General features: G+C 34.6%; 1 protein-coding gene across 1 annotated transcript; it reads right to left on the bottom strand.

The window, feature by feature from the left end:
- Positions 1–11921: 11921 nt before the first annotated feature.
- Positions 11922–14380, bottom strand: LOC141673381 (uncharacterized). The gene is made up of 2 exons (XM_074480127.1): positions 12774–14380; positions 11922–12675 (listed from the first exon to the last, which is right to left on the bottom strand). Exons 1-2 carry the CDS (start codon positions 14378–14380, stop codon positions 11922–11924), a joined length of 2361 nt encoding a protein of 786 aa, XP_074336228.1.
- Positions 14381–16748: the final 2368 nt, after the last annotated feature.

Here is a 16748-nt window from a genome sequence, read left to right as displayed (position 1 = left end):
CGATGATCTAACCGTACAGATGTCAAGATATGTTAATTTTATGCATATAAAAAAATGTTCAAAAATTCTCAAACTTGTCGTGCATGACTTTATAAGGAGAACCTATTAAAAGACGTACTCCGTAGAACGAGAATCTTACCCGAATGTCTGAATAATTTTTTTGAACGAGTTTTTTGACGATTCAACCGTACGGATGTCAAGATATGTTGATTTTAGGCATATAAAAAAGTGTTAAAAAATTCTCGAACTTGTCATGCATGACTTTATAAGGAGAATTTAGTAAAAGACGTACTCCCTAGAATGAGAATCTTACCCGAATGTTTGAATAATTTTTTTGAATGAGTTTTTCGACGATCCAACCGTACAGATGTTAAGATATGTTGATTTTAGGCATATAAATTTTTTATCAAAAATTCTCGAACTTGTCGTGCATGTCTTTACAAGGAGAATTTAGTAAAAGACGTACTCCGTAGAACGAGAATTTTACCTGAATGTCTGAATAATTTTTTTGAACGAATTTTTCGACGATCCAACCATACGGATGTCAAGATATGTTGATTTTAGGAATATAAAAAAATGTTCAAAAATTCTCGAATTTGTCGTGCATGACTTTATAAGGAGAATCTAGTAAAAGACGTTCTTCATAGATGTTAGATCACACACACTGTAGAAGGGGGTTGAATAGAGTGTTTAGCACAACCAAATCGAATATAAAAACTCAAGTAACTGAAAACAGATTTTATTCGACACAATAAACTCTGTTACAATATAGAACTGTCCTCTCTCAGTGATGAACAAATTATCACGAGAGCTGCTAGAGTTACAAAGAATAATAACTTCAATAATCGTAACACTTATAGTGTAAACTCTATGCCTCTGTCTATATACTACATAGTTACAAGATAATCTTCTAATTGATATGGAATATAATTATGCTTCCTAAAATATATCAACTAGTTATCTTTTCTTCCAAGTATTCTATTCTTCATAGAATTCCTTCTTTATGCACAATTCTTTCTGTCTTAGTCTCGATCTTCTTTCCTTTCAATTAGCCGCCTGCCTTATCTGAAAGTCATCTTAAGTCCTGATATTATCTTTTGATAAATATCTTCTGAATCTTATGTTCTGATAACTTAAGTTCTGATATCTTAAGTTCTGTCTTCAGTATAAGTGTTGATTTCCAGTTAAGTACTGATTTGTCATGTTTAAGTAAGATCTGAAAACTAAACACAAATCATATTACACATGACATTATTAAATATATCTAACAATCTCCCCAAACTTGTAAATTAGCATAATATACAAGTTCAACAGATATTTGATGATGTCAAAAACATTAAGTACAAATGCACGAGAATTTGACTAGATAACTATAACTTACAGTCCATTCAGCTTTACCATCTTTAACTTCTGATAACAGCTTCAGTCTGTATACTCTTCAGAATTTAAGCAGTTATAGATCTTTGACTTGGCTTCAATTTCTGATCTCTTTGATATCAGGAGTTGTCCTGAGATAGTTCTTCAACAAACATCTCTCAGCATATTTAAGTTCATTATCCATCATCCTTTTAGCATATATCAATTCAGCTTTATCTTCACCAGTTTAAAAAATAGCTACTCTGAGATCATTTATCTTAGCTTTTCATATCTCCTGATCTAGTCTTATCAGATATGCCTTGTCATACTCTAGATTGAATTCCACAGCCTTATAACCCATAAAAGTAGTTATAATCTTAGCAGAGTTACGCTTCATATCGACAATATCACCTTTATGATCTCTATACTTGGGACAGTATGTACTGTCAGACTTTACAGAATAAAGCTTCTTCTGTCTTTGAATTTGAGACTTTATATACCCTGCACCACTATCTGTTAATCTATCTTTCACTTGAAGTAGGAATAGAACATGTTCCAGTTCCTCAAAATACTTTAGTGGTATAGCATTCTGCTTAATCTGGTATACCCTCCCATCTGTCATGAAATATAACAAGATATGTTCTTTCAAAAAGGTATGGTAAACCATTTGTACAGATTCAAGTCGATTCAATCTTTCAGGAATTGCTCCAACACCTGGTTCACTTAAGGAAGTTGGATCATTGGTAGTGTTATATACTTTTCTTTCATCAGAACTACCCAACCCAGATTTATCTCTTGCTTCCTTTCCTGTAACAACTCTTGCTTCAAAACCACTTGTTGCAGTCTTCAATGGTTGAGCCTATTTGGCTTTGGTGAATCCTGGTAGGAGTATCTTTGAAGGTTTAACATGAGCAATATCAAAGGTTTCCTTTTCCTTATCTTCTGATATCAAGCCAACTTGAGCTAAGTCAGAGGTTGCTTGCTTCTCTGTCATATCAGAACTTACTACATCTTGACTCTGAACAACATGAGCCATGTCAGAGGTTGTTTGAAAAATCTTCTTATGCATCAGAGTAAGATTAGCATCTTCTTCATCATCAATTATTTCTTCATCCATGACTGGCATATAAACCTTTACAGGTTCATCAACTTTTTCTTTGCCCTTGGACCTTGGATCAATTTCCATTTGTTATTTGGCTTTGATTGCCTCAGAATTTGTTCTTTCCTTTATCACAATACCCCTAGGTTTTGGAAATTTCTTTTCTTCAATAGAAGCTTTAGGTTTTGTCTTGACACCTTCTGCTTTGAGTCTAGCTTCTTCTTCATTTAGACTCTCAAAGTCCATTCCTAGATTTTCTTTAAGAAATAACTGTTTTAAAATTTCTTCATCAAGTTCCAGATGTTCACCAGAATTTATCCTTTTACCAGTATCAAAACTCATTCTTCTCCCAGTATCAGAACTTGTTCCTTGAATTGTAATTCTAGCTTTACTTGATGAAAATCCTTTTCCTTGACCTTGACCTCTACCCTTATCAGAGTTTTCCTTGTCATCATTTCCATCAGCCTTTCCTTTTAGTGTCTGAATAGATTTGCATTTGGACTTAATCACTTTCTCCCCCTTTTTGGCATCAGCAGGTAAAAGAAGATAGACAAGCAATTACATTGAGGATTGGATCTCATTGAGTTGATTTTAGTGAGAAGCTTGATTCTTCAGAATTTCTTCAATTTGAGTTTGTTGCTTCTCCTGAGTTTTCTCAATGTAGGCAATTCTGTCAAAGGCTATCTTAAAAAATCTGTTCTTTTCAAGTTTCACATTCATATCTTGTTGGATCAAGTTTTCTTGAATTTTATTCACTTTGTCATGAGTTATTGAGTGTTGACCTTGAAGGTGCCTTGTACTCAATGCAGTAACTCTCAGCTGTGCCTTGAAATCATCATTTATCAGCATTTCATCAGCTTTTGCAAGATGCTCAGCAAGAATCTTTTCAGAAGGAACAAAACTAACTAAGTTCCATTCTTTAGTCCACTCCTTTCCTCTAAGAGTTTCACTCCAAGGTACTGGTGCTTCCCCTGTAACAAACTTCATGACTAAATCAGCTTTAGAAAGTGTTTATCGAGGTGCATGTCCTGATGGACCAGCTGCATCAGCATCTAAATTTGCAGCAGCTTCACCAATAGTTTCTTCATTAGCAGTATCAGAACTTGTAGAACTTGCAGTATCAGCATCCTCTGGTAAAACAGTAGTATGTGAGGCTATAGAGGCTTCAACATCATCCTCTAAATTCTGATCTATAGCCAGGTTCTATTAACATCCAACATTGATATTGTTGGTGGAGTGAGTTGTATTGGTGGAGCTTCCAAGTACAAAACCTCAGGCACAATCAAGTTATGAATATCAATTTCAGCACTTGTACCTGGTTCTTCAGTATGTACTGGATCAACTATAGGTGACATAGAAGGTGTAGGTATTTTAGCTTGAGCAGTTTTGGATGTGCAGAAGGAAGTGATTCAATAACAACTGGTTCTTTTGAGATCAGAGATTCCTGATCCCCTTCCTTAGCTACTTCCACTAAATCTGAATCTGACTCAACTATGTCCCTGTGAGCTCTATGTTTCTTTAATTTCTTCAAAGGTGGGGACACTGTAGGAGCTTTATCATAAGAATTTAACTTTCTAAGTCTTTGAAGGGGCCTATAACTCCCAGTCATAGTATCTTTCTGAGAAGAACCCTTCTCAGCTTCTACAATAACAGGTTCTGATATGGGAACCTGTTACTCAGTTGTTTCCTCAAATCAACAGAATTTAATGAAAACATTCATCACAAAATTAAATTAAAAGTCGATGAAGTAAAGATTAATAAATTGCAATTAAACAAGCACAGTCACATAATTTGAGAAACAAAGAACAAAACTTGCAATTAAAGAAAATTTCATTGATATATCAGATGATCACATTCGATGAAATTTTGCAATTACATGCAAAAATTACAAGATAGTCCTAAAATATGATTCCTAACATGAACAGCCTTAGTCCTAGTCTAAGAAGACCTAATGACTAACTCATTCTGCTGCTAACGAAGAGCACTGCAAGACGGATGATCCGTTCTTGCTGACGGAGAGCTTCTCTCCTTTCCTCTTCCAACCTATCAAGATGGAGCTAATACTCCATTGATAAGAACAAGAGTTCTGTGTGAACCTTATGTGGAACTGAGTTCCAGAGCTCGTTAGGAATGGCGGTGACATGCCACTCCTGGTGCCATTCATCACAACTCAACTCGATGTTAGAGGTTTCATAGTTCAGAAACATATTGAAACAGACCATTTTTATTGGTATGAATAAAAAGAGAGTGAGTTTGTGAGAAAATGAAAGATGTATTAGCTGGAATGAATGGTTGGTTTAAATAGCCAATAAAATACCAAGGGACGCGTGGATTGGTTAAAAATTACAAGTAAAAATAATGACCCCTCGACTCCCTAGACTGATGTGTAATAATAACAGTCAGTAGAGGATCTAAAGCCAGAGTTAATAGGCACGGGATATGATAATAATTACTGTACGCATGCAGGTTTTTAAGACATACACGCTAACCACTAACCCATAATGATTATGACTGTTTTATCTCCATTAACCAATATTCTGTAAAAAATATTATCATTCACGTAATGATCAAAAATAAACGAAGTAAAGAAATACTGTCACGTCAGCATCAGTACTTGATTATTATCAGGATTTAAAAGTCATCAGAATATGGCTCCTGAACTGGAAAAGTGAATGTGTATTCCTGTAATTCTTCACACAAATACTGATATGGTTTCATCAGAACTTAATCATCAGAACTTCCATCAGAACTTCCATCAGAACTTGTCCTCAGAATTTATGCAATCTGACACATAGACTGTTCATCTAAAACAACATTGATCACCACAGTAATTTTAATCATTCATATGGAGTGTAAGTGTGTGCATTAAGCTAAATATCAGACAAAGTGTAAAGTCTGATTCACTTCAGTACATCTTAGAAATAAGGCATAACTAAGAACTTTACTTAAAATCTGTCATTATTCTAAAGCCTACTATTGAATGAGTTCATGCATGAGTCCACCTCGATTGTTTTATGCTCATTTTATGCATCTTTTGAAATTCTATTTTACAGTGGCTTCTCAGTGTAAGTGAGTCACGACTACTTATCAGAATTTATGTTGCTATCAGAGTATTTCTCCAGTAATCATAGAGTGTGAAAAGTCACCAAGAAAATTTTATTTTATTTTTCTAATGCATATAACCTAATACCAGCAATGCACTTGGGTCTTCCCTTCCAAATTTTTACTCTAGATCTCAAAGGAGTACCTGATTTTTATTTCTTTTCTTTTCTTTTTCTTTTGATAAGTGAGGGTTATCAACACTTAGTACATCCACCATATTTACTGATATCAGAACTTAACAGATAAGAAGCACTATTCTAGTTCTTGACTTAGTAATAAGATACACATAGTAAACTTAACTAAGCTCAATATCGGAATTTGCTTATGTTAAAAGATTTCCACATAACAATTACTTCAAACATGGGATCTTTAGTATATTAAAGACTACTAGGTCAGCATCTAGCACAGTTATCCTCATTAGATTGAATAGTCACAGAAACATTCATATCACTATCAGAGTTTAGAAATTCATATCAGACAACAATCAGCACTTAGAAAATTTCTAATTAAGCACAGAATACACAAAGATAGTAATATTTGTAAATACTGATCATAAAGTCTGATGTATCAGAACATAAACTAAGCAGATTTAGAGAAAGAACGTGAAACCATTCCAAGTTCATTTACCAATCTTGTAAATTTAGCTTCACACAGTGGTTTTCTGAAGATATCTGCTAGTTGTTGATCTGTTGAAACAAAATGCAATTCCACGGTACCTTCATCCACATGTTCCCATAAGAAGTGGTACCTAATGCTGATGTGCTTTGTCATTGAGTATTGAACTGGATTACATGTCATAGCAATAGCACTTTGATTATCACAGTAAATAGGGATTTTAGAAAATTCTAACCCATAATCCAGTAACTGATTCTTCATCCAAAGAATTTGTGCACAACAGCTTCCTGCAGCAATGTATTCTGCTTCTACAGTTGATGTGGAAATTGACTTATATTTCTTGCTAAACCAAGAAACCAATCTGCCTCCAATAAATTGGCAGCTTCCACTTATGCTTTTCCTGTCAATTTTGCATCCTGCAAAATCTGCATCTGAGTAACCTATTAGCTTAAAGTCTGATTCTCTAGGATACCACAATCCCAGATCAGCTGTACCTTTAAGGTATTTGAAAATTCTTTTTACAGCTGTTAAGTGAGGTTCTCTTGGATCTGCTTCAAATCTTGCACAAAGACAGGTAGCATACATGATATCAGGTCTACTTGTAGTTAGATAAAGTAGAGAGCCAACCATACCTCTATAATCAGTAATATCTACTGATTTACCAGTATCTTTATCCAATTTTGTTGCTGTGGCCATAGGAGTGGATGCACTTGAATAATCCTGCATTCCAAATTTCTTCAACAAATTTTTTGGTGTACTTAGATTGACAAATAAAAGTTCCTTCTTCATTTTGCTTGACTTGAAGGCCCATAAAATAAGTTAAGTTCTCCCATCATATTCATTTGGTATCTTGACTGCATCAACTTGGGAAACTTCTGACAAAGTTTGTCATTTGTAGAACCAAAAATGATATCATCAACATATATTTGCATCAAAAGTAAGTCCTTTCCATCGTTGAGGTAGAACAATGTTTTGTCAATAGTTCCTCTATTAAATCCACTTTCCAGAAGAAACTGAGCTAATGTCTCATACCATGCTCTTGGAGCTTGCTTAAGGCCATAAAGTGCTTTATCAAGCCTGTAGACCTGATTGGGAAATTTGGGATCTACAAAGCCTGGAGGTTGTTAAACATATACTTCCTCTCCCAATTTTCCATTAAGAAAAGCACTTTTTATATCCATTTGAAAGACTTTAAACTTCTTGTGAGCATCATAAGCCAAAAATATCCTTATGGCTTCCAATCTAGCAACTAGTGCAAATGTTTCATCATAATCAATTCCTTCCTGTTGAGAGTATCCTTTTGCAACCAGCCTTTCTTTGTTCCTTATAATTATGCCATCACTGTCAGTTTTGTTTCTGAACACCCACTTTGTACCAACAACAGACATGTTCTTTGATCTTGGCACTAGGGTCCAGGCTTTATTTCTTTTAAATTCATTTAACTCTTCTTGCATTGCTTGCACCCAATCAGCATCTTGAAGAGCTTCTTCCACTTTCTTTGGTTCAGTCTGAGAAATAAAAGAATGATAGATACAGTCATTTAATGTAGCTATTCTAGTTCTGACACCTGCATCAGGATTTCCAATAAATAAGTCAGGTGTATGTGTTTTAGTCCACTTCCTTGCATATGGAAGGTTTTCTCTAGAATTGCACTACACCATAGAATGCATATAGTAACAGCAAAAATTTATTGCCTAAAGGGTTTTTTATGTTGCAGTAGAAAGTATGGCAACAAATATGGAAAATTTTGGCGTTGCATCCGGTGGTGATGTAATTGGGGTCCTATAACAACGTTTTGAGCCATGTATAGCAACAACACAACCTCATTGCAGTAGACAATATTTAGCAACAAAATATTTTTTACAGCAACACAGTAAAATCATTGTAATAGATGTTTTTGTCTGCTAAATAACCAGCTTAAGGCAATCATTGTAATAGATGTTTTTGTCCTATTGTAATGAATTTTAGGTCAAATTTAACAAATATTGCAACAAAATTTGAACCAACTGCAATATTTTATGGCTGATGTAATTTTAAATGGTAACGAATTTGGACATAGTTGCAACAGTATTTTAAAAAAAAATTGAAAGGAACTGTTTGTAAAAGATACTAGCCGGGCAATTTTTATGCCACAAAACCAAGCAATTGTTATTCAAAAGTACCATGACCAAATTAAAAGCAGCTCTCAGGCTGTCCCAATATCATCCTTACAAACATTCATAATTTAAGTCTATTTGAAAATATCAATAGCTAGCTAAACCAAATTCGCGAGAGAATTTAGTCGCACACAACTAAACCAAATTCGAGTTCGAATTTAACAAAAGAAGCTAGCTATAGCAAACTGCAGATAACTTAAAGATAAATTAAAGTAAACATCAGATGGTCCCTGCAACTTCATCTTCATCTCCATCTGCATCACCATCATCGTCGCTAATTTTTTCTGCATCTCATAATCATCTTCATTTTCATCAATCTCGGCAGAACTTTTAGCACATAGTTCTTCAACATCGATATTTAGACCAAAATTCAGTTCACCAAGTTTTTCAAAAATCTTCCTTAGCTTCTTCTGCATTTTCTCCTCCATTGTAGCAGCTAGCTTCTCAGTTACTTTTTCCAGTTCCGAAGAATCTGCTTTTCCCTCTTTTGTCAATTTTTTCTTCATCTTCCTTGTTATGCCACTCCTTCCAACAAGCCACTTAGGCTCATGAGCTGCAAGATCAAGATCTGCCATCTCCTCATCCTCATCAGTTGATTCTTGAGGAGTTTTTCCATTTTTCTTTTCCTACGTATAAAATTGAGCAACAAACATTAATTTCAATAAAACACAATTTCTCCTTGTAAAATTTATGAAAAAATAAAGCAGGGCTAATTATTGACAAAAATACTTATAAAATTTGTCATAAAATCTGAAGATGCAATTTATGAGCAAAAATACTTGTAAAATTGGTCAAGAAATATAAAAGTGCTATTTTTACCATCATTTTATTGCCTTTGCGGGTTTTTGGATAAATTGCCTTCTTTATTTCTTGTGCACGGACATCTTTACCAATTTTCTAGAATAAAATAAAATGTATCGGTTTTCTTACAAGAAATAAATGAAGGGACTGGTAAACAATAAATATGGGTACGTCATACCATTTCATTACGAATCTGAGCAAAACTAGTGCGCCCAACAGTATGAGTATCAGTCACATTCTTTCAATTTTTTTTATTTGTTTCAGCTTTTTTCTTGACTGATTCATCACTCCAGTACTTGAGAAGCACCTTGAACTGTTCCACTGTAATATTTGCAGGCCTGCTTTTCATCCTTTCAGCGTCGGTATCAAATTTGGTATAACATGCACTCTTAACACGAGATTTATATACCCTCCAGTCATCAGCAAGGCTTTTAATTACCCAATCCTTGCCTTCCTCAGGAATTATGTACTTTGTCTAATAAGGTATATAAAAATACGGATAAGAATCAAGAAAGAAGCAACTATTTACGATAAACAAACCAGTATTTTTGTCTAACAAGGAAATGATATGAATCAAGAATTAAAGAAACATTATGATAAAAAAACAGGTTATTGCACAATTTACGTCACTAGAATAAATAATAAGGACAACACAATTTACATAAAATACTGTGTTAAAACACAGAACAAGTTAATTTAGAAAAAAAATATTGAACATGTTTAGTAAAAAACAATTAAAGTGCTTTTTACCTTGATATATTCCCACCATCCATCTTTTATTGCTTCAGGAACTTTAGACCAATTTACATAATCAAGTGGGATGTATAGCCTTGCTATCGTCCCGATGAAACTACTGAATTCAGTAATGACCTTTTTTTCCTTTGACACGGGCTGGAGGTCACGATTTAAATTAATAACTGGCCTTTCATCGAGTCTCCTTATGAAAACATGATTCATTTTCGTAGGTCCTCTACGCCTTGTACTTTTGGTACTAGATTCACCTACTAAAATAGCCACAAATAAATATGCGTATTCCTAATATAAAAAATAAGACCATTACCTATTATTTGAAACAAACCTATTTCGAAGACACTATCAACAACAGTTTGGAAGTTATTCCCATCACAATTTTCGTCATCATTGACACGCATTTGTTGTTTCGCATTTTTTTTACGTTTTTATAAATCAACAAATGCCTCCATTGTACCAATCCCTTCACTGGCAGGAGGCCTTTGCAACTGTATAAGATCAAGAGGAAGTGGCGGGGGAGCTGGTAGTGGCGGGGGAGGTGGTAATATACCTCTATCATTAACCTTGCGAATAATACAAAAAAATAAATTAAATTAAAACAAGAATTAAATTACAACTGAAATCAACTATGTAGATGCATATGAAATACACAAAGATAAATTATATTAAAATAATTTCATATACCTCTGTTCTCCCTTCAGTTTGATTTACTGAACATGAACGGGTCCTTGGTCTGACGACGACTTCGTTTACCTTTTTAACAGTTTTTACTTTCTTTTTTGGCTAAATACACAAAAAATAGTCAACAAAATTGTATGTTCCATAAAAATAAAGGAGTTGTATTTGTAAAAAAATAAACCTGAGGAATAACATGTTCTGCTTCTTCTTCGCTTAAACTATCATGTCCAGAAACATATGATCAATTACATTCAGCTTCTGACCAAGGATCTGTAACGGTTTTCTTTGCTTTCTTGGTGGATTTCCCAGAAGTAAAGAACTCATATGCCTTCTCCTTCAGTTTATACTTATCAGCTTCTTTCACATTCGCTTCCATTCTCCGTTTAGCTCATAATCAACAAGTTTCTTCTAAACCAAGCACCCAATTAATAAACTTAAATATAAGATGACAATAAAGCATACAATGTCATTATACCGGGATAAAAAAATTACCTTATCACCTGCCTTTCTAAGCTTTCTGGTACTGATTTGTTTATCATATTCTATTTCATTCTCCACCAAAGCTCGTGACTTTATCTTATCAGTTGTCTGTTGTTTAAGATCTTTAATCATCACAAACTTCCTTTTCAAGGGTAAATCAGCACCTATGATATAAAGACAAAAAAGATATAAACTGTTAGTTCAGTACTCAAATTCATATAAAAAATTATTTGGAGCCAAAATTATTTTACCTTCAAATTGTGTCCTTGGTCTTATGACAACATGTGGTTGTATCTGGGTAGTAGGAACAATAGATGTGTCCACCATATTGTCAAGGTAAATATCCAAGAAAGAACCAAGTTTTACCCCTGCTACAAGATCATCTACATCTTTATCAGTCATCAGTAGTTTCCATCCATCTTCGTTCTTCGCATAAACTCCTCCAATATCTGTATATCCAAGGTCATCTTTAACATACTCCATCAGTACCGAGAATGAAAATCTATCAGGCTCCGCAGCTGCATTAATTGTTGTAGTTGTTCCATTTGTGTATTTGGTTTTTTGAAACTGGCCCTTATGGTGGAACCTGAGGAAAAAATAGTTTTCTTCCATAACCTGAAAATAACATGAACATGAATATTAATTAGTCCCCACATTATACAGATATAAGCAATTACTATCAAGTAATGAGTGAAATATAAAAATTAAATAACAAACAATCAGGAATAAGTTACAACAAACAACAAGTAGCAAATAACAAGTGAACTGATCATCAAATTTTACAAGCAATCAGGAATAAGTTACAAGTAGTGGTACAAACTTTTTCATAATTAAAAGCAACAGATGAGCATAAAAAACAGAAATAAAGAAGTCAGCATGTCCATTCATTCGTCATGGTCATCATCATGATCTTCTTCCTCTTCACCGCATGACACATTTTCATTCGGGATGTCATCCCTATGCCAAGTCATATCATCAGTTTGTTTCTGAAATGGGTATTCAAGTTCAGTATCGTGCATGGTAGGTCCGCAAAGATCTTCAAGCATATCATCAGTTTCCTCGTCTATTCCATTGTGCTCTTTCGGTAGTTTCTTAACAACAAACCACAAGTTCTTTTCGGTACAATCTTGAATGTAGAATACCAGTTGTACGTGTGTAGCTAGTACAAATGGATCATCCTTTTGACATAATTTACTGAAATTGACACGTGTGCACCCAAAGCAGCCCTTATCCTTTTGATACCAAATGCACCTAAACAAAACAACCGTAAATGCACCCCAATAATCTACTTCAATAATCTCTTCAATTGCTCCGTAGTAAATAACATCCCCAACTGTTGGATTTTGATCCTTCGAACTCGCAAAACTGGTGGTTAGAACTGTCAAGATGACACCGCTATTTTGTGGAGTACAGTTGGTATCCCTTTTCCTGGTGTGAAATCTGAATCCATTTATGACATAGCCACTAAATTTTTTCGCTGCTCGTTGAGGCCCCCTTGCCAAATTTGACAATTCCAATTTATTTTCAGTTCTTTTCTCAACCTTAGCCTTTAACCAGTTATGAAATTCTAGAGTATGTGTTCTTTCTTTTTTGTATTTCTTTGTCTTTGCTTCATTATCATATAAAATATGATGTTCCCTATAATTTGTACACCAAAATGAAATTAAAATTACCATCTATATTCCTAGTTTAAACTACTATATTAACTTGAACATATAAAGGGAATAAGAACGTACTCAATAAGCTTCTCAATCTTGTAATTTCCACTGTTGAATAATATGTACCGATGAGCATTAATCCAAACATATTCCGCCAAGTAGACAGACTTTCCATCTTTGTTTCTCCTCGAACCAATGGGGTATCCAACATTTATGTTCTTCTCAATCTCTCTTTTTCTACTATTAGTTAAAAAACTGGAATAAAATGTCACGCATTCTTCTGCCAGGTACCCTTCTTCTATAGACCCTTCTGGTTTACTTCTATTTCGGACATATGACTTCAATTTACCTAGATATCTCTCAATACCAAACATCCATCTTAGATGCACCGGTCCCCCAAATTCCACTTCCTTACATAAGTGGACTGGAAGGTGAACCATGATGTCAAAAAATGCAGGCGGGAAGTTAATTTCTAATTGGCAGTGTATTTCAATAACTTCCTCCTGCAACTTATGAACTTCTTCCAGCTCCAACACTTTTCCGCATATCCCCCGGAAAAATACACCTAATCTGACTAAAGGTATTGTGACCTCTGGTTTTAAGTTCTTTACAGCAGCAAATTTTAGTAGATACTGGAGTATAAAGTGCGCATCATGACTTTTATACCCGAATATCTTTCGTTCAGCTATATTTACACATCGACTAATATTAGATGCAGTTCCGTGGGGCAACTTAGCGTCCATGAATGATGTACAAAAGCTTTCTTTTTCTTTTTTCGTCATGTCAAAAGTTGTTGCCCTGATTTCATAGCGATTGCTATCTCCAATTTTAATGGGATGAAGAACCTTTCGAATACCCATTTCCTGCAAATCTTTTCGGGCACTGATATGGTCTTTCGTCTTGCCACCCATATTCAACAAAGTCCCTATTATTTTATCACATATATTTTTTTCTATATGCATGACATCTAGATTATGTCTAATTAAATTATCTCTCCAATATGGTAATTGAAAGAATATAGACTTCTTTTTAAATGGATAATCTATACCCCTTTTCCTCTTCTTTGCATCTCGTTTCCCAAAATAATTTTCATATCCGTGCAATAATTCTTCAATATCCTTTCCAGATAGTGGAGGGGGGCAAACTTCAGTTTCAACCTTACCATTAAATCTTCTAGTATCAAACCTATGCTTGTGGTCAGGAGGTAGAAATTTTTTGTGGTTCATATAGCAGACTTTACGGCTATGCTTCAAATACAATGAAGATGTACAGTAATGGCAATTCGGACAACCTAACTTACCCTTCGTGCTCCAACCCGATAAAATGGCATACCCTGGAAAATCACTAATGGTCCAGAGAAGACTCGAACGTAACATGAATGTTTCATCAGCATAGGCATCGTCGGTTTGTAAACCTACTTCCCTTAATTTTTTCAACTCAGTGATGAGTGGCTGCATATATACATCAATATCATTACCAGGGTACACGGGTCCAGGGACTAGTGTCGAGAGAATTAAGTTTTCAGGTTTCATAATCAACCAAGGAGGAAGATTATAATTCACTAGAATAATTGGCCAAGAGCTGTGACTTCTATTCATCGATCGATAAGGATTAATCCCATCTGCCGCTAAACCTAACCTGATATTTCGAGGGCCCGCTGTAAAATTTGGATGGTTAGCATCCATCGACTTTCAACCCTCTGCATCGGCCGGATGTCGTAGCTTTCCATCTTTTGTTCTTTCTAGTGCATGCCATGTCATGAGTTTAGAGTAGTCTTTACACATGAATAAGCGTTGGAGCCTTGGTTTCAACGGGAAATATTGTAAGACTTTTGCAGGAACTTTCGACTTTTTTTTTCTAAGTCAGGAGAAACAGGTGCATCAGTCCTGTTTTTTTGGAGTTTCCATCTTGAAACCCCACAAAATTTGCACTTTGTTAAGTTTAAATTTTCCCCCCAATACAACATGCAATCATTGGGACAAGCGTGTATTTTCTGATAATCAAGACCTAATTCTCTAATCATATTTTTGGCCACCTTAAAAGAAGAAGGCAGATTTATATCAGGAAATGCCTCCTTTATCAACTTCAGAATACCGCTAAAGGCACCCTCAGTAAAACCATGAGTGCACTTTAATAAGTAAAGTTTCACTACAAATCCTAAAAGAGTAAATTGTTCACACCCCGGATACAAAGGTTTTTTCCCTTCCTCAACAAGCTTAGTAAACCATTCCTAACTCTACTTTCATCACGAATCATTTTATCAAAATCTTCACCTAGGCCCATACCACTATCACACTCCATCTCCTGATCAACTTTTTTAAACTTAGGGGTTGACACTTCGTATACCCAATTAACAAACGATGGACACAGAATGTTACTAACGAGATAGTCATACACGTCTTCTTCAGAAAACCAGAAACGATTACTACAATCTTTGCAAGGGCATCTTAGTTCAGACCCTGTGGCAAAATTATCGAAAGCATTTTATATAAAATCTGTCACCCCATTACTATAGGCCTCACTGTACTTTAGAAGTGAAACCCAAGTCATATTGATTGTTCACAAACCTATTTTCTACACAAAGAAAGAAACAAAGGACATACATCATAAATTATATAATCATAATTATAAAATCTCATTTATAAAATGAGATTTTATCAATACAAGCATAACCATTTCTAATTAAAATTCATATTGAAAGATCTCATAGTTATAAACTAAATCAAAAAATAAACAAACAAAGTTATAATCGATGACAACATAGTCAGTACTCATACAATAATCAAAAAACAAAATCCCTAATTAAAATTATACACAACCGATTAAACAAAATAACTAAAACAAAAAAATAGAACATGCACAATCGATTAAAATGTATTTTGAGGATAAGAAACAAGATTGAACATAGAAAACATAATCAATTAAGATTTGAAAGAAGAACAATCACATGGTATTTTGTAATCAAACTTATAATCGATTTAGGGAAAAAGATTTGAAGTAAGGATCTGTGTTTTACCTTTTTGGAGGTTCAAACTTCTACGAGCTGTGTTTCTCCTCAGATTCTCCTCTCTTCGAGATGTGTTTATGAGCTTTGTTCTTCTTCCAGCTGTGTTTACTTTGTCTAAAAATATAATGTCCAACTGTGTTTACTTTGTTCTTCTACGAGCCTCTTTTGTTTTTCTTTTTTTTATTTTATTTTGGGAAGCCCGGCAAGTCTTTTAGTAAAATCCCGCCCAGCAATGTTTCAGAAGCCCGCCATTTATTTGGCTAATTTTTTTAATGTACTGCAACGCCTAACAACTCTTGTTACAATAGATAGCTAATTGGTGTAGTGTTGGTTGCTCCCCCATGATCCATATTGTCTCCATCAACATTTTCTGATGCTCCCACTAAAATTATGCTCTCTGAGTTGGATCCTTCATTATTTGAGTTTCCAGAAATATCGGAACAAGAGTTTCCAGAATTATCAAAACTTGACCCATCAGAACTTGAAGAGCCTATTATAGGTTATGATGCTTCTTGAGATGTGGTTAGATCTTCAGTATGCTCCCCCTACACAGGTGCATTTTCCTTAGGCGTAGTCACCACAGTTTCAATAACATCAGAGCTTAATCCATCAGAGTTTGCAGTATCAGGATTTACAGAATCAGAATATAAAACTTCATTTTCGAATCTCAGCTAATCATAATCATTGAAATCTTCAAGTACAGTAATCTTCTTATCATCAAAAGAGACATTGATAGATTCCATGACAACCCTTGTTCTTAAATTGTAGACTCTAGAGGCTTTTGTAGAAAGTGGATATCCAACAACAATTCCTTCATCAGCTTTTAGATCAAATTTGGATAGCTGTACGGGATGAGTCTGAAGAACAAAACAATTGCATCCAAATACATAAAAATACTTCAGATTTGGCTTGTTTTTCTCCACCATCTCATATAGTGTTTTTCCAACCTTGTTGATAAGTGTTGCACTCTGAGTAAAATAAGCAGTCTGCACAGCTTCGGCCCAAAAGTAGGTTGGCAACTTTGCTTCATCAAGCATAGTTCGTGT

This window comes from Apium graveolens, chromosome 7 (assembly GCF_009905375.1).
Source record: "Apium graveolens cultivar Ventura chromosome 7, ASM990537v1, whole genome shotgun sequence".
Classification (NCBI taxonomy): domain Eukaryota; kingdom Viridiplantae; phylum Streptophyta; class Magnoliopsida; order Apiales; family Apiaceae; genus Apium; species Apium graveolens.
Note: the sequence above shows the minus strand (reverse complement) of the source record. Positions and strands in the feature narration are given on the sequence as shown.